This window comes from Papaver somniferum, chromosome 2 (genome assembly GCF_003573695.1).
Source record: "Papaver somniferum cultivar HN1 chromosome 2, ASM357369v1, whole genome shotgun sequence".
NCBI lineage: Eukaryota > Viridiplantae > Streptophyta > Magnoliopsida > Ranunculales > Papaveraceae > Papaver > Papaver somniferum.
Genome location: NC_039359.1, coordinates 120,729,363 through 120,748,194, shown reverse-complemented (window position 1 = coordinate 120,748,194; position 18,832 = coordinate 120,729,363). Strand labels below are relative to the sequence as shown.

General features: G+C 34.3%; 2 protein-coding genes and 1 long non-coding RNA gene across 8 annotated transcripts; 2 read left to right on the top strand and 1 right to left on the bottom strand.

The window, feature by feature from the left end:
• The first annotated feature begins 1,323 nt into the window (after positions 1-1,323).
• LOC113353864 (UDP-glycosyltransferase 74F2-like) lies at positions 1,324-3,042 on the top strand. Its single transcript, XM_026597338.1, has 2 exons — positions 1,324-2,047; positions 2,137-3,042. Exons 1-2 carry the CDS (start codon positions 1,370-1,372, stop codon positions 2,869-2,871), a joined length of 1,413 nt encoding a protein of 470 aa, XP_026453123.1. The 5' UTR covers positions 1,324-1,369; the 3' UTR covers positions 2,872-3,042.
• Positions 3,043-3,377: 335 nt separating this feature from the next.
• On the top strand, positions 3,378-3,994 carry LOC113351854 (agamous-like MADS-box protein AGL97). Its single transcript, XM_026595770.1, has one exon. It carries the CDS (start codon positions 3,428-3,430, stop codon positions 3,992-3,994), a length of 567 nt encoding a protein of 188 aa, XP_026451555.1. The 5' UTR covers positions 3,378-3,427.
• Positions 3,995-4,213: 219 nt separating this feature from the next.
• Positions 4,214-7,099, bottom strand: LOC113353863. 6 transcript variants are annotated; one of them, XR_003361580.1, is made up of 8 exons: positions 6,840-7,099; positions 6,286-6,374; positions 6,122-6,196; positions 5,791-6,003; positions 5,617-5,685; positions 5,410-5,524; positions 5,064-5,237; positions 4,214-4,875 (listed from the first exon to the last, which is right to left on the bottom strand). It is a non-coding gene; the product is annotated as an uncharacterized LOC113353863 (long non-coding RNA). The 6 variants fall into 6 exon arrangements; XR_003361577.1 differs by having other exon boundaries at positions 5,064-5,524; positions 6,286-6,395; XR_003361579.1 differs by having other exon boundaries at positions 5,064-5,524; positions 5,765-6,003.
• Between the last annotated feature and the right edge of the window lie 11,733 nt (positions 7,100-18,832).

The following is an 18,832-nucleotide window of genomic DNA, read 5'->3' as shown; positions in this document are numbered from 1 at the left end:
ATGTCAGTTTACTTGGAAGGATACCGAATCCCATATTGTTTTATATGGGATTATGTATCAACCTTAGTAAACTGATACTGCATTAGCAGCAATGTTTTATAGTTCCTTTTATTGGGATAATAGAAGAGTTGACTATAATATTGAGATAATAATCTCATTCACAAGTCGATCTGTTTAATTTCAAATATTTATCACTTTAATATTGGTATAAAATTTGATCATGTCTTACGTTTATATGTCTTATATTTCTTATGTGTCAGTATTTATACGCATTGGTAGATACATATCGAATCGGGGATACAAATATTTTGAGCATCATGGATCAATGTCAACATATACAGATACGATACAGTAGACACGCACATGTATCAGTAAATACGGCAGACCATGGTTCCACTCTCTAATATCGTAAGGTACTTACTCTTGGTAACTTGATAAACATTTTTGGATTCAAAATTTTGAGTAACAGCAGAAAAATTAATGGAGAACATCGCCTGCCAATATCATACAGTAATTGTCAGACAATTTTTTAATTAATCACCAAACTTGGTTAACAGGTACTAAGTAAACAAAAATCTTGGCTGACAAGGTTAATTAAGACATTAGAGCAAATCATATGATATGATATGGAATTCAGAATCCTGAAGAAAAGATTTTGAGTAAGCTATTTATTATTTTATTTGATTTGAATTGAATTAGGACATCAGATCAGATGATACAAAAATCAAAACTCCAGAAGGAAAAGATTGAGTATTAAATCTTTTTTTTATATTAAGATCATATAGACCTGGTATTTGAAAACTTCACTACCTGTACTGGTTAACCAAATAAACCAATTAAGATCACTATACCTGATCTTAGATTAATATGTACCACTACCATCAAAATCATGCACATGCTTAAAGGTTGAAATTATTATTTAACAAGGAAAGAAGAGTACATCTCAACTACAGTAGCCACATGCTTGTGCCAGATGAGATCTTTATGTACCATATTACCATGTGCCAAGATCTTCATGTAAACTATTAGCATTTTGAATGAAATTAATTAGAGATGGGTGAGGATTACGTCGAGGACTTTTATTGATAAGTTCCTTATTTCATAGTATATCTGGACCAAATCGAAGTCTTACTTACATAAAGCATATAAGTAGATAACTCATTTTTTTGCGTCCACTTCAAGCATACAACAAAAAGAAATGGTTAAAATTAGGTGTGGATAACTAATTGTGGTCAGGACTCGGGCTGGGGGTGATGACACTTCGGCCTATATATATATATATGTGTGTGTGAACCATTCATAAGCTTCTTTTTTAGTGTACAAGTAACTTCAAAGATAGAGTGTTCATTCCAGAGAAAAGAGAGTAGAGATGGAGAAGATTATCATGGAAAATCGAGGCCATGTTTTGATGATCCCATATCCAGCTCAAGGTCATATAAACCCATGTCTACAGTTCCTAAAAAGATTAGTCTCGAAAGGTCTCAAAACCACATTAGTCACAACCAAGTTCTTATCTAAATCAATCAATAAACCAAACCTTGGTCATAACATTGGTCTTGAATTCATATCAGATGGATTTGATAACGGTGGCTTCGCCGAATCAGATAGTATAGAATCCTATCTACAGCGGTTACAAACGGTGGGTTCAGCAGATTTAACTCAACGTATCAAGAAACTAAATAGCTCTCCTGAGGTGCAAAATCCTGTGAACTGCATAATTTACGATGCGTTCTTGCCGTGGGCTTTGGACGTGGCGAGACAGTTTGGGTTAGTAGGAGGATCATTTTTCACTCAACCTTGTGCTGTTAATAACATATATTACCAGTTTGGGAAGGGTCTGTTAAAGATTGATGACAGTGCCGTCACTAATAATATTAATGTTAAGATTCCTGGGCTGCCCATACCTCTTCAAGTGTCAGATTTACCATCTTTCTTGTGTGTGCCTGGAGCATACCCATCTTACTTGGAGCTTGCTTTGAATCAGTTTGTAAACGTAGGAAAAGCGGATTGGATCTTTATCAATAGCTTCGACATGTTGGAAGTTCAGGTATGTAAAAGTTCATTTTACTGTTCAAGTACGTAAAAGTTCGTTCAGAAAATGGCTTTCTTTAAGCTTATTATTAAATGTGTATACAGGTTGTGGATTGGATGACAAAAACATTTTCACAATTAAGAACGATCGGACCAACAATACCATCAATGTACCTGGATAAAAGAATCGAAGACGACAATGATTACGGGCTCAACCTAATCAAACCAGATAGTAGCATTTGCATCAACTGGTTAAACTCTAAAGCTAATGGCACGGTAGTTTATGTATCTTTTGGGAGCATGGCTGAACTGAGCAAAGAACAGATGGAAGAACTAGCAATGGGTCTGATTGGAAGCAATTTTTATTTCTTGTGGGTAGTTCGGGGGTCAGAAGCACACAAACTATCAGGAAAATTTTTGTCAGAAATCGAAAATGGAAACAAAGGTTTGGTTGTGAAATGGAGTCCTCAGTTGGAAGTACTTTCACATGCAGCAGTTGGATGTTTTGTGACACATTGTGGATGGAATTCGACCTTGGAAGCGTTATCCTTGGGAGTGCCGATGGTGGGAATACCTCAGTGGACAGATCAAACAACAAATGCAAAGTTTATAGCAGATGAGTGGAGAGTGGGCATACGAGTTAAGGTTAATGATGATGAGAAAGGAATTTGGACAAGGAAGGATTTGGAGGTATCTATTCGGGAAGTTATGGAGGGAGATAGAGGAAAAGAGATGAAGAAAAATTCAAGCAAGTGGAGGCAGCTAGCTCAACAGGCAGTCGGCATAGGTGGAAGCTCTGATCGGAATCTCGACGAGTTCGTAGCTAATCTAATATGTTAGCTCTCGAATTCCTAATGAAATCCTAATTTATGTCTTTGTATCCTGTACTAGAATAAATGAGCAAGTGAAATGTGTCTGGCCTGTGTCCATCATAACACATTTGTAAAAACCCCAAAATTATGTGTACCCTCTAGTTTAGTCAAATCCATAATGAAGTTGTGCTTGTTTTATGTTATCATATGAAATCCATAATGAATTTCATGGTTCCTGTTAGATTTTTGCAATTTTTTTGGGTGCTTCAGAGAAACTCAAAATAATATTGACCAAGTCAATGTATGTTGACCAGATACCAGAGGCTCTGTTTTGGAAACACGGGATTCTCATCAGTTCTGTCAAGAAACGCGTACCTCAACGGCTAGTTAATCGGAAATTTGGAAACACCGATAATGCTGGTCCCAAAGAAATCCCATATGCAGCTTCTATAAATAAGCACCACTGATCTCTTATTAGAAAGTGCTCTGTTCATCTTCTCAAGCAGTGAATTGAGTTCTGTTTTTCGTTATCTCTCTAAGTTAGGGATTTCTGTAAATTGGGACTTTCTATTTTTTTTATAACGATGGGTAAAAGAAAGATCGAAATAAAGAAGATTGAAGATAAAAAACAGAGAAGTGTTTCATTCACCAAGAGACGTAATGGTCTCTTCAACAAAGCTCATGAATTATGTCGTCTAACTGGTGCAAGTATTTCCATGATTGTCTTCTCTCCAGGTGGTAAGCCTTTTACCTTCGGTTGCCCAGATGAAATTCTTAATAGATTTCCTGCGAATGAAGAAGAAGATGATGATGGGAAGAGGGTTAGGTCAGAAAATGGTGATGGTTTTTGGTGGAAAGATTTAAACATGGAGGAAGTTGATACTCTGGAGAAGGTACAGGTTGTGAGAGATCAGTTGCTTCAAGTGAAGGATCTTGTTAACAAGAGAAAACAAGAGTCAGTTGCAGTGTCCGTTCCTCCGGCAGTGGCAGAAGCAACTAGTGCTGATAATATAGAGGGTTCTTGTATGTTTGTAATGGAGGAGGATGAAGATTCATCATGGTTTTCTAATATAACGTTCGGTGATAATGATATGGAGGAGTTCGATAAGTTGTTCAAAGATTTTGATGTTGAGCCTCCACTTATTGACTAAGAAGCATTCAAGAAGAAGGATTTTGATGTATTTAATGTATTTAGGTGTTGTTATTTTATTATTTGAAGTTACTAAACTGAAATTCAATGTTGAAACTTTTTGATTTATCTCTTCATTCATTGTTATTATTGTCTCTTGAAACTTGAAAGCAAGCTATTTTGATTATAACAGTGTATTATTAGCACTGATACTCATTATAGCTAGTTTCCATGATTTTGCTTATCCAAAATATAAAACAGAATTCTCTATTTTGTTGCAATATATCAGCCAATAACTGGCAACATCTGAGCAATTCCAAATTCAGCAGCCTGTGTGTATCCTCTCAAGTTTGAAAGCTTTTTTTTTTAGCAGACTTGAAACAAATTATCTAAAGCGGAAATAACTGATGCCAGAACCCTCTAAACAAGTAAGGATGTCCGGCCTACCATGAAAGTAATACCTTTGGCTAATTGAGAAGCAAATTTAGACAGTGTGTCTGCGGCAAATTAACTTTCCTGTAAACATGCTTAAAAGAAATATTTGTATAGCATCATTGAACTCTTCTCCACCTTCCCATTACCCTCCAAGGCACTTTGCCACTCCGAAGAGCAAGCACAACACTATGAGAGTCCGATGCAACCACTACCGTATCCACCATCCACCTCACTGCCCAATCTAAAGCCCATTCCAGACCTGATATAATGGCTTCACTTTCAGCCATATAGTTTGTAGTCTCTCCCAACCCAATTGCCAGAGCACCCAAACAAGCCAACACATCCTGCACCTGCCGGACCTGGATTAAGCAGTGACGCTCCACCACAGCACAGCATCAGCTCATTCTCCTCTGGTCGTAACCAATTACACTCCACAGGAACCATCGACCTGACCTTACGATGCTTGACCTTGAAGAGATTAAATACAACAAGATCATCACAACAATTTTTCATAATCTAAGTTTGAAAGTAATTAACTATTTTCAAGTAATCACGGACAAATCAGAACACAGGTTGAGTCCTACTATCAGCATAGTCGTGGCCATTGAATTTCTTTTCAAACTCGGCAAAAAAAATCCTTCGTAGTAGACTCTTACCATTCCTTGTATGTGTTGGGCCAGGCGAACGCAATTGTCATCCATCTTTCTTGCAATATCGATCTGCCCCAGTCGGACTGGCAACTGCGCATGATTCCAAGCTGTAGCTAACCATTTCTCCTCTTCAGTTGGATGCTCACCCTCCTTCAACCTACCATGACCAAATAGGCTTGCCTGTACACGTTATCTACGTCATCATTCACATTGCCCTTTTTGAATCCAGAAATTCCAATTAATTTCTGAAGTACAAGAGCAACTGTTTGATAATCTGGAGAAGGGGAGTTTAGAAGAGATGAAAGGCATCTGTTGAGATTATAATCAGAAACTTCTGAGTTAGAATGTTCACCATCATGTGCAGCATTGAGACCAATCTGGAAGAGATACTGGGGTACACACGTCTTTGAGGATGCAAAGTTCTTTACCAATAAAAGCTGTTGAGATCCGGAATTATCAAGCATAGCCTGTAAATCATAAGACCTGACAATTTACATGAGAGACCTAAATAACAACAATTGAACAACGAGAGTCGAGTGAGTACTAGAAAATTAACCACCTGATGTGAAGATTCGGTTGAAGTTTCAGCATGTTGATTAAACCTCTCCAATGTTTTCAAATGAAATTCCTGAAAAACCAACAATGTCGCTAGTTTCAAGTAACCATATAATCTAACCCTTTACCATCAACTTCAAACAAAGATGAACCTGAAACTCCGGTAGAAGAGTAGTACTTCTTGGTAATGCTGGTAAAGTAGGAGCTTCCAGGATCTTCTTGCTTACAGGCCTAGCCTTGAAATTTGGGATATCACCATCATCTCTTCCTCTAGCTCGGTAGAGCTTTTCACTTTGTATAAGCGGACGCGGTTAACTGTTTCAAAGTCAGGTTCCATGGGGCTGGTCAGAGTGAGTTTAGGCTGCTTCTGAAGAAGTGAAGCTACATCATCCTGGATTGAAGCAAAACAACCAACAAAGATTCCAAAATAAGTTCTTGTTGATGTAAATTGATGATGAATTACGAAAAGGAACCGAAACAGAACTATTCTTGAAATGCGGCCTTGTAACCTTTATGTTAGATTGAAATCTCTCAACTATTTCCGCAGTTTAAACGAAAGGAGCTGATGGTTCCCTAACATAGACCTACAAGAACAGAGATTTTTGATAAGTCAAAACGAAAGATGAAATCTAATATTCTTAACACAAATTAGCAAACTGGTTTAAAACTTAACCTTTCTATCCTCTCAGCGTGTTGTTTTGATGGTAGTCGAGGAGACCACATTGCTTCGGCTACTACCTAAACTCGGCTTTTGACTAAGTTCTGGAGAACAACGTTTAAAATCTGAAACAGATATTTGAGCTAATACACTTGCCACATATTACAACATAGTACTAAATTAAATGAGAACAGAAGAACAATTGCATCATGCATCTGTCTAGGTCTACCCTCGTCAAGCTTCTGTCGCTCAATGGCTTGGTTTTCTTGCTCAATTCTGAAGCTATAGCCTATATGATTGTGTTCGTTGAGGTCTCACCACTACAAGCTATTTTTGGTCTTACAACTACAAATTCTGAAGCTATAATTGCCCAAAATTAATGATTTATCTTACAGTTTCTAATAATTCAAATGGAGTATCTCATAGATTGAAAATGTATGGTCTCAGAATAAGAGAGCTCAGTCAAATCAGTTCGTCTTAAAATTAGGGTTAGAAATATTTCAAGCTTGAAGATTATAGCAAGCGCAACAGCTTATCGTTAGAAATTTAGAAACTAAGATGAAATTTACCTGTTCAAAATAGCTTAATACAGTCGGATTGGCACTTGTAATTCCAACACTTTCAACGATCTCTATTCTAGGGTTTGGGGTTGCTTCAATTGTTTAGCTGCATTTTCAGAGGTAACTTCAAAAAAAAATTCGTTTAAAAGAGCTACCAGTAGAACTCTTTCAAGTTTCATCTTAAACCAGCTCACTATCGAACTACTAAAACGTTGCAGTCGACTTTCTCTCTCCTCGCTCAGAAATAGAATGTATCAGTAACAGTAAGTATGAAGAGTCTTGGACCAACACTGGATCCATATGGCAATGATACTATGACAATGGTGCAGGCTTTCTTCCATTCTAGTGAAACAGATCAACTATAATTTTACTTCCTCAATCCCTAAAAATAATTAGTAGAAAATATCATTTAGTCCTAAAAATAATATATTAGAGAGAGTCTAGTCGAGTTGATTCAGTCATGTGTCTGTTTGGTCCTTTTTGGAAAAATATATTATAGTTTGGTTTAGAAATTATAGTTTGGTCCTAGGATGATATAATTGTCATTATGTGGTGACAGAAATATCCTTTTGGGACCACATATATAGAAAAAAATCCTAGAAAATATTTTATTTTTATTTTTACATTCTCTCTCTTCTAGTTTTCAGATCTAGTTTTTTCTCTCCATTTCTTTTTTCTTTTTCTTTTTCTTTTCTGCTACTGTTTTTTTTTTTTCCGATGAAGACGATGGTGATTTGATATGCTGTTGTTGTTAAAAGAAGACAATGGAGATGATGTTTCGATGAAGACGATGGTGTTGGTGTTGTTGTTGAAAGAAGATGATGGAAATGATTTTTGTTGATGTTTCAGATCTACTTTCTCTTCTTGTTTTTCTTTCTCTTTTTTGATGAAGATGATGGTGTTGAAGTTGAAGAAGATAATGAAGATGTTGTTGTTTGTTTATGATGTTGTTGCTTTTGTTGTAAACGAAGATGAAAAAAATGTTGTTGTTTGTTTATGATGTTGTTGTTTATGATATTATTGATGAAGGTCATTCTTGTTGTTGTTGTTGAAGATGACGAAGAATTTATTTCTGCTGCTGTTGAAGATGATGATGTTGCAGTTCATTCCATAAATGAACTCTGTTTTTTTAGGTTTTTATATGGAGTTCATTTTCTGGAATGAACTCTGTTTTTTTAGGTTTTTATATGGAGTTCATTTCTGGAATGAACTCTGTTCTTTTTAGGTTTTTATATGGAGTTCATTCCATAAATGAACTCTGTTTTTTTTAGGTTTTTATATGGAGTTCATTTCTGGAATGAACTCTGTTTTTTTAGGTTTTTATATGGAGTTCATTTCTGGAATGAACTCTGTTTTTTTAGGGTTTTATATGGAGTTCATTTCTGGAATGAACTCTGTTTTTTTTAGGTTTTTATATGGAGTTCATTTCTGGAATGAACTCTGTTTTTTTTAGGTTCTTATATGGAGTTCATTTCTGGAATGAACTCTGCTTTTTTTAGGTTTTATATGGAGCTCATTTCTGGAATGAACTCTGGTTTTCTTAGGTGATTTCTGAAGAAAAAAAATAAGTAGAAATTAACAGGAGTTCATTTTGAAGAATGAACTGCTACAAAAAAAATAAGTAGAAATTAACACAGAGGGTAATTTTGTCCATTTAATATTTTTAAATAATTATGGATCAAACAGTAAAGGCGTTTTCCCAAAGGACCAACTGACATAGGCCCACCTAAAAAAGGACCAAACGATATTTTTCGCAAATAATTATCCTACGTCTGCTAGTAATTTTAGGCCTATTAACTTGTGTAACGTGTCATACAAAATAATCCTGGCTAAATTGGGACCTATGCCCATTAATTTGGGCCTACACTATAAGACAAAAAAAAATTATTAAGAGATAAAACTACCAACTTACCCTTTATCAAATACTAATACTACAAATGTGTCCTCATTAAATCCTAATCATAAAATTAAAAATTAAAATTAAAATCATAAAATTCAAATCATAAAATTAAAAACCAAAATCAAAATCATAAACCTAAAATCATAAAATTAAAAACTAAAATCAAAATCAAATTTATTGTCATCTCCACTTCAACTGATTCTTCTTCTCAATCTAAACTAGGTTTTAGTAACATGCAATCGCTCAAAAATAGAAAATTTTGAAATTAAACTTTTCCGGTTTTACCAGAATCGGTTAACGTTAATGTACATGTGATCCGATTGCATATAGAAATGGTTTATGTTCATGCCCACAAAGACCGATTGTCCTTGATATGTTTTGTGGTTCGAGAAATTTGAACCAGAATCGGTCAATGTTAATGTCCATATAGCCAGATTGTCTACCATTTGAATTCATAACTGCTTAGCCCATAATCGGATTACATTAGCACTTATAAAACCCGATTATTGATGTATAATGCAAGAATCGGATTTTATATGTGTGTTAAGTAAACCGATTGTTGTAATAAAAAAATCACAATCTTTATGTATCTTTTTTTTGTTAGAATCAGATTACATGAGCACTTTTATAAACCAATTCCTGTTGTGCAATGTCAATAATCGGTTTTTATGTGTGTATCGTGTAAACCAATTCTGGTTATACCCAAATTGAAAATGAGTATGATATATTTTACACAATTTCAAAACGAGTTTGATTTCATACTCGATCTCAAAATGAGTATATGAATTTATACGCGAACTGAAATCGAGTATGAAATCATACTCCTTTTCAGATCGAGTATGATTTAAAATTTTAAATTATGTTTGATTTTTTCTTTCCCGTAATCGGTTTTTTATGTACATTTGTAAAAACCGATTCTGTTTTTTTTTTTTGTGAATTGAAAAAATCAACCCAGAATCTGTTTATGAGAGCACGAACATATACCGATTCTAGTTTGATTTTTTTCAAAATATTTTTTTTTAAAAAAATTCACGTTTTGATAAAGAATCAAGATTAGTTAATTTTTAGTTTAATTTGATTAAACATCAATTAATCACCGGATTAACACTAATTAATCAAGGGGTAGATTAGCCATTTTTTAAAATAATTGGATAAGGGGTGTTTTTTTTACTTTTCAATTACATTTTTTGTCTTGTAGTCGTAGACCCAAATTAATGGGCATAGGCCCCAATTTAGCCAGGAAAATAATATCTTAAATGTGTTACCAGAATAAAACCTCCCTTAGATAGAATTATCTCTTCTAACCAAGCTGCTTTCTTATCGAGCAGACTTATCACAGACAACATAGTAATTGCACATGAGTTAGTTAATTCTATGAGAAAAACTAAGACAAAAAAATATGACAATTAAACTTGACACGAGAAAAGTTTTTAATACGATATAATGGAACTTTTTGTTGAATATTATAAAGAAACTAGGCTTTATAATTACTTATGTACTATGGTTCACCAATGTTTGAGTATTGTATCTACTTCCATTTACTTTAATGGTTCCCTTGGTAGTTTATATTATCCTCAAATTAAAGGGCTTAAGAAAAGGGAATCTGTTATCCTCGTACTTGTTCATTATTTGTATGGATGTTTTTTCTAGGGATCTTACTAATACTGAGAATGTCAACAAAATTCATGGAATGAAAGTTAGCAAAAATTATCCGCATGTTTTTCACTTTTTCTTTGCATATGATTGTATTGTGTTCATTAAGGCCGCTATTTCTGTTGCGAGTAACCTAGCGACAAGCATTGGTCAGTTTAGCTTGCACTCAGGTCAGTTTAAAAACTATGCGAAGTCTGGTATATCCTTTAGCAAAAAAATAGATCAAAATGTTAAAACTAAGATATCAAAATATCATGTATCTAATATTCTATTAAAAAAAATTATGTATATATCAAAATATTGCTTTTCAGATGATAAATATTTAGGAGCCGTACTTCTCATTCAGAGTAAAGCCCAGTCATTTTATAGTTTGATTGAAAACTTTCAAAATAGACTTGGTGGATAGAAGTCTAAGTTGTTTAATCAAGCCGGTAGGATTGTACTTAATTAGAATGCGCTAGTTGTTTAAGCTATTCATCATATGTTTGTTTATTGTATTCCCGGAACTCTTATGACAAGCTTGATTCCATACAAATGAGGTTCTGGCGGAATAAACGTGACAATGGTAAAGGTATCTATTTTAAAAAATGGTCAGGAGTTGCTCAACCTAAGTTTTGGTATCAACCTAAAGGGTAAACATATTATCGTAGTATTGCTTTAAAGTTTTGGCACAATGGCCTTTCAAGTAGGTAAAAATACTATGCATTGGCATAACAACCATCCAGTAGATTGATTATTCATTATAAATTCTCTAACTTGAGTATCCTCATAAGTTGTTATGAATTTGGTTAAATTCATAAGGGACTCTATCAAACTCACTCTGAAACTTATTAAGCTCATACAAAGCATTTTCAATGTTTTTAGTCAAGTTTCCAAAAACTTCTTTATTCCACTTCGTAGCTTTAGATTGAAAGTTGTTTATACGGTTGAAAAATAAGGTTGTATTAAAAAAAATGCAAGATGTAAATGAATTACACACTTATTAGTGTTTCCCAGTTACTCCGGATGAGACTAGGGTTTACAAATTTGAAAGTTCCAGATTCACAAGACTACAATACTACGAATTGTTTTATAAGATCAATCGATTCAGAAACAATTTTATGTCTTGCACCAAACTTCCTCCCATTCCCCTCCTTCCAAAGAATTAAACAAATAACATAATGAATGAATCTTCATACCTATTTGCCTCTACCTTGCAGCACATTTGTATTGCATGCATCAAACAGATCTATCAAAGTTCTTGGCTTAGGCCACGAGATTTTAAAAGATTTTATAAGATAATCCAAGACTTCAAACGAATATTGACAATGCATGAACATATGATCTGAAGTTTCTCTTACGGAGTTGCACAAAACACATTGCTCGCCATCAACGGTTATACCTCTATGTCTTAATATGTCTCTTATAGGGAGTGAATTGTGAAAAGTAGCCCAGAGAATAAAGCTTACCTTGTGAGGAATACCACTCTTCAAGACATGTCTCACGAAGCTACAGTCATTCAACTCACCAACTAAAAACTCGTAACACTTTTGAGTACTGAGATTCTTCATGATTGCATTTCATCCTCTTCTTCTATGAATGTAAGGATGTTAGGGGCGTCTCTCCTGAGCAAGTCCCATTATATTTGTTCATTTGCGTTCAACTCATTCTTGAAACACAATGCTACCCGTCATTCTCAATCATCTCAGTCATCGTAGCATCTTTCTTCTTAACGACTTTGTATGTCACCGGAAAAAGATCCTGCAAACATCCTCTGTCCAGCCATTTATTTTTCCAAAACCTTATGCCTTTGTCGTTCCTCATTGTGTATTGAGTGAACTTTTCAATAGTTGAACCCGTGTTCACTACATTCTTCCACAGATTCCCGAATTGTGGTTGATTGTTGACATCAGGCATGAGCAACTTGTTGTTTTGCTTGAACATCTGTTTTATCATTTTCCTCTAGGAAGTGTTTATTCTTAGAATATATCCATATCCATTTTTCAAGTAGTGCATGATTTTTTTCCCCCAAACTCCTTACCCCCAAATGACCATCCTCCTTAGGCATGCTTATTTTTTTCCAGCCAACCCAAACCAATTTTCTTATATCTTCTACAACCCCCAATAAAAATTCCTCATTACCCTTATCATTCTTTTCTCCACACTCACTGGAAGATGAAATGAAGACAAGAAATAAATAGGCAAACTAGCAAGACAACTCTTGCCAGCTTTATTCAATCTTCTTTTCTTCCAAGTTGCCAACTTTTTCTCCATTCTAGCAAACACTTGCTCCCAAATTGAAGTACTCCTCCAGTGAGGCCCAATAGGCATACCAAGATAAGTAATTGGTAATGTCTCAGTCTTACACCCTAACTCTCTGTCCAACTCTTCAATAACAGCATCAACACCCATATTAATCATAATGCTCTTCTCTAAGTTCAGCTTCAATCCTGTAAGTGTCTCAAAAAGAGCCAAAATAATAAGTTGTCACCTGACTTCCTCCATACTTGTATAAATAAAGATTAAAGTATCATCTGCAAACTACAGTTAGGAAATCATTGTTCCATGTTCTACAACTTGAAAACCAGTTAACTGACCTCTTGTCATTGCATCATTAATTAACTTAGATAAAATTTCAACTACCAATAAGAAAATTTATGGAGATAAGGAGTCTCCTTGTCTCAACCCCTTACTTGGTTTGAACTTCTCAGTAGAGTTGTCATTCACCAATATGGAAAAATGAGAAGACATAACACACCAGCAAATCCAAGATATCCAATTATTACCAAAATCATGATTTTCAAAATTGTAGACAGAAACTTCCAATTGGCATTGCCAAATGTTTTCTCCATATCAATCTTAGAGAATTCCATATTTCTTGGCCTTCAAACTGCTATCCACACACTCATTTGCAATGATCACACCATCAAGAACTTGTTTCTCATGTATAAATGCTCTTTGAAAGTCATATATGAGATCATGCATCACTTTTTTTAACTACATCCAAGAATCTAGCATCCTCAGACCACGCAACCACAAGTCTAAGTGATCTAGGCCCGAACTTTTGTTTAGGCTCAAAGTAAATTAAAATACCTATGTGTTCTGAATTAAAGTAAGGTAAGTGTATTACCTGGGCATTAGGAAACTTACTGCACCAATGAGAGTTTGATATATCCCATGGTTGTGGGCATTGTAGGTGCTCTAAGGAATATCTTCCAATTTGGGGTAGAAAAACTGTAGGTAAAAAAGGGAAGTCATTGTGTATGTCCGTTGAACCCCATGGATTGCATTATGGTTCCCTAAGGGAAGTTCACATTTTTCGTTCGTCTTTCACTGTGACACGCTCTTTCATTGTAAATTTCGGTCGTCCCTTTTATACTTTCACTATGCGGGCCTAAAAATGCATTGCATGCAACGTTTTTTTTTTCATTTTTAATTGATTCAATTGAATGGGTATTGGTAGTTTTCCCTCGAAATTGAGTCGACAATCGAAGTGTCATCATCCCCGACTACGGTTAGGAGCGATGAAAACAAATGGAAATTGACCCGTTGATGGCTAATACAGCATGAAAATGGCAAAAAAACCGTCACCTAAACTTTTAATTTTAATCTTGACTGTTGATTGCCAACAAAATTCAGTCATCCAATCTTAAAACGTTATATAAATCGTTACATAAATGTTACAAAATAAGTGTTACGCAAATTATAACTCTTAATAGATGTTACATAACAACTGTTACAAAACTGTTAGTAATAGTGTCACAAATAAAAGCCCCCACAATTCCTCTAAGCCACTAGGCACTCCAAATTTCGGTCGTCCTATATTGTTGCAACAGGCATCTAGTTTATATTAGGAGTAATTTCGTCATGTAAACAGTGAAAGTGACCTAGCTTTGGTTTTTCTTTTCCTATGTTGTTATGTCTTGTTTAGTTTTAAGGGAAAATTGGGAAAATGCCCCAATATGAACTACAATATTGGGGATTTGTCCCAAAGTTAAAAAAAAGTTATAAATTCCCCACTGGTAGAAATCTTGGTTGAGTCCGCATGTACGACTTTCACGTACGGAAAAAAAATTGGAAAAATGTTCACCGTGTAACAAAGGTGATGATCATGAGTCCATTGATTGTCCTTGGTTATACTCTAGAAGCAAAAACTCAACTTATAATGGAACGCGAAAACTTCGACGAGTAAAAGTTTTGTCTTTTTCTCGCACGTGGGAAGTTGCACATGTGGACTTAACCGAGATTTCTAACAGTGGGGCATTTTCCCAACTTTTTTTTAACGTTGGGACAGATTTTCAGAATTACGGTCCATATTGGGGCATTTTCTCAATTTTTCCTAGTTTTAAAATGTTAATGGGAGAGGCATATACAAACTTTAAGGTCAAGAAGACAGGAAGGATTATGATCGTGCGAGATTATTGTTATTAGTATCCCTTCAAATCGCATCTGAATTTCGGATTCTATTTAAGGTTTGAAACTTTCTTTTTTTAATGGAAAGATAGTACAGTATATACTTGGTCACTGTTTGAAACGTTCAGTTCCACATAGTACCTCCTTTCTCGTTCAAACAAATCAAAAAGAAATAGCACTAATGATCTTCATATGCTTTCATACGTTAGGTACAATGGAATTATACCAAAGACAAAAATCAAAATACATTATGTTTTTGAAAGCACTTATCCCCGCTTCTTTACTCAATTAACAAATATACAATGTTGAAACCAAGAATGAACTAGTCCTAAAAGATTTTAATACAGTACTATAAATTCTCTAAAAAGATCAAGATTGAATTAGTCCTACAAGATTTATAAAGCGCTGTATTCACTTAAAATCTTGGATAGATGAAAATGAATCTAAGATAAGATCTTGGCGGTTATCTATAGATGACTACTGCAAAATGATTGATAACCAAATCTGCCGTTGAATTGATGAATGCAAACTGGCTCTTATCCATTTTCTAGATATTTTAAATCAATTTTTAAATTCTAATTCAGATCATACCCTCCACCAACTTTAGTGTTTACTTTGGATGCTGCTATTAATGCAAGGAATTTTAACGGAAACTATACTCTTTTTCCCGAAAAAGAGGCACGCTTCAACTATATTGATAATAATTTGTCGATTCAGAGTCGTTAACAGTTACAGGATTGACTTCTACCATTACAGATGTTTTAACCAATACACAAAAACGTTCATAAGAATCATAACTCTTAGCAACAAAGTTACATAACCAAGTTTGAGAAGGAGATCTTACCATTCCTAACCGATTCCAAAGTAACGGGACTAGTTTAAATGGTTTTGGTTGGATCAAAAGTAACAAATCCAAACCATATAACAAAACCACACTCAGTAGAGGTGTTAGGATCAAAAGATCCAACAATTTCTCAAGAGTTTTTTTTAAAAAAAAAAGGAACATGTGACATAGGCTTAATAGGATCCATAGATCCAACCATTTGTCGATGATTTTTTTTATAGTAACAGTAACACGGGTAACCGGTATAACTTATCTCGGTTTTCGTAGAATTGGATCGGTTGGGATCGGTTTGGGGCTTTCTCTGCATCGGTCTTATGAAACTTTATGTTGATGTTGGAGTCTTCCGTGTCTTTGATGTGGCTTGTATCTGTGTCTTTGATAAACTGTGAGTCTTTTGTGTTTTAACTGTGACTTGAGACATGCTGCTGCTGAAGGAAAAAATTTCTACTGAAGGAGGTTGAGTATTTGTTGAAAATATCGAATCTTCTTTATGCTGTGAAGAACTTGTTCTACTGGATTGAAAACCCAATAAGAGCTTGAACAAGAAATTGAAGAACAATTCAAACCTAAACAGGAAAATACAATATGAACAACAAAAACCCTTTACAATACTTAAAACTCAGCAGAAAAATATAGCTTCCCAAACAAAACCCAAGGCAAAAATAGGAAAAGAAACTTGAAATAAAAACTTAGGTCGGATAAAAAAAGATAAAGACAAAGGAAGTCTGATAAAAATCAGAAACCCAATTCGCAATCACTAAAGGGTTAACTAACACAACTAAGAAACTGGGGTTAAAACGAAAAGAGATTTGAATCTAAATAATATCAGATTTGAATCTAAATCAAATCAGATACGAACTTTAAACCATTGAAAAAACTATTGAAATATATCATAAAGTGTAAATACGGCAGGGGAAGAAGATGGGTTGCGATTTTTTCTGCTCAAATCCGCTCCAATAGAGCAGATCTAAGAGAGAAAAAAACTCAAAACGGCTGGGTTTGAGTGGGTTTCTAACGGAAACGATCCAGATACCGTGGGTTGGGTTCTTCACCGGGGGATGTCCAAGTGAGAGAACTTGGTGGGATCCACTGATCCGCTGCCACAGAAAAGTAGGGGCTGATGTTTTGGCGGGTCTGTGGGTTCTCTCAGGATAGCCCGAAGTGGAGAATCCATGGTAAGGATATCATTTTCGGAATTTTAAAGCTATAATTGGAGATATTAAAATATGAATTTTTCTTCTTTTTACAACTTATCCAAATATTAAAATGTTAGATTTAATTGTATGGTGATAGCATTATAAACTTGCTCTTTCTCAACTCCACTGATAAAAATGATGAAATAGCTAATATTATGGTGTGATTTATTAGATCTAACGACAAGGAATGTTTTCTCCAACATTGCTAATAGGGGTGTTAGATTATTGGTGAGGATACCAAAGCTTATATAAAAGCAAGTATATTTTAGTTTGTTTCATATGAAATTTGGCACCTTCCCCCTAGTCCAGTATCCCTATTAGTACTCATGTTTTTTTTTATGTAGATTTTGGAACATCTCAAAAAGAAAATTATGTAAATGACCTAGTTTAAATTTGCAAAATTTGTAAGGCAAGCATGAGGGAGGAGTATCTTTGAGTATTTTTTTTAAGTATACACTTGATAATTAGTAAAATTCAGAAATAATTCATTTCTCAAACTATACTACGAATATTTATAAACTTTATACTATTAAAAAGCTAAAACACATATGTAACGAATATAAATATGGCTATCAAATTATATGTATTCCTTATACTAACAATAGTCAATTAAAATGGTAATTTTAGAAATTTCCGATATTTGATGATGTAGGTTACATATTAGTGACACAAAGTTTAAAACTGAATAGGTTATCTATTAGCGGGATGGAGGGAGTATTAAATGGTTTGTACATGGGTGCCCTATATTAGCGCCCTTTATCTTTTTTATGTTTGTCTTTAATAATAGTCTGTAACAGTTTATCTTTTACGTTTTATGTTACTCTTTCACCTCTTGTAATAACTATTACTAAAAGTCCTCTAATAACTAATGTGAGACTTAACCATTATCTAATTAGTTCTAACTATACGGTAGCAGATACGTCGATCATGTCAAATTTTTCACCTCAATTTCATGTTTTTAGTTTCAGATCCAAGTTTAGGTTTCTGATCTTGTTGATTCGTAGAAATTTCATCTACATTTCTTCTTCATTTCATATTTCATTTGATTATTTTATCTTCATCATTTAGGTTTCTTAATCTCCTAATCAAGATTCTGTGTCAATCACATATTCCAGTTAAAGATTAATTCTTCTTCCATTTTAATTTTTGTTTCTTGATCTTCAGATCGAGTTTTCTCATCAAATATTGCAGCTTCTTGATCTTCAGACAAGTTTCTTCATCAAAATTTCTTGAATATTTTGTTCAAGAATTACTTGAAATTTTGTTCTGGAATTACTTTTTCAACTATTACTTTATTCATGATTGAGACGTTTCTTGATATTTCAATGCCACGATCAACATATAATTATTTCGCTGCTAATAATTGCAAAAGACAACAACAACATCTTTGCCTGCAGCTCAAGATCCATACCAGTTTCATATTCCCTTCACTTATGTCTCCAATTTTGTGTCTTTAAAATTAGATTCATCCAATTATTTGTTATAGAAAGATCTGCTTAAGTCGATTTTTATTTCGACTAATTTGTTTGATTATGTTGATGGATCTACACCAGAACCACTTTGTCACATCATGATTAATGGTGTTCAATCAACCAATCCTGCTTGGACTTATTGGAGGAAAGTAGATCGATTTATTGGAATGTGAGAATAGTAAATCAACCAGTGGAGGATTATCTTCACCCAATCAAGGTAATTACTGATAATCTAGATGTTATAAATGAAAGAATTCCAAATTATGATCATAATATGTATATATTGAATGGTTTGGCTGGAGAATGCAATAATTTTGTGATTTCTGCCCAAATAAGAGAAGTAGCATTAAACTTTGCTTAGTTGAGAGCTAGATTAATTAATCATCAAGAATGGATTAAGGATCAGGATAGTAAGATGACTAGTATGTTCGACACAAAAGAAATTTGTTGTTGCGTATGGTAAACATACAAGTAATAACAATGGCTATGGTCAAGAAGAAGAAAAATAATACTGGTGGTAATGGTAATGTTCAGTTCAAGAATAT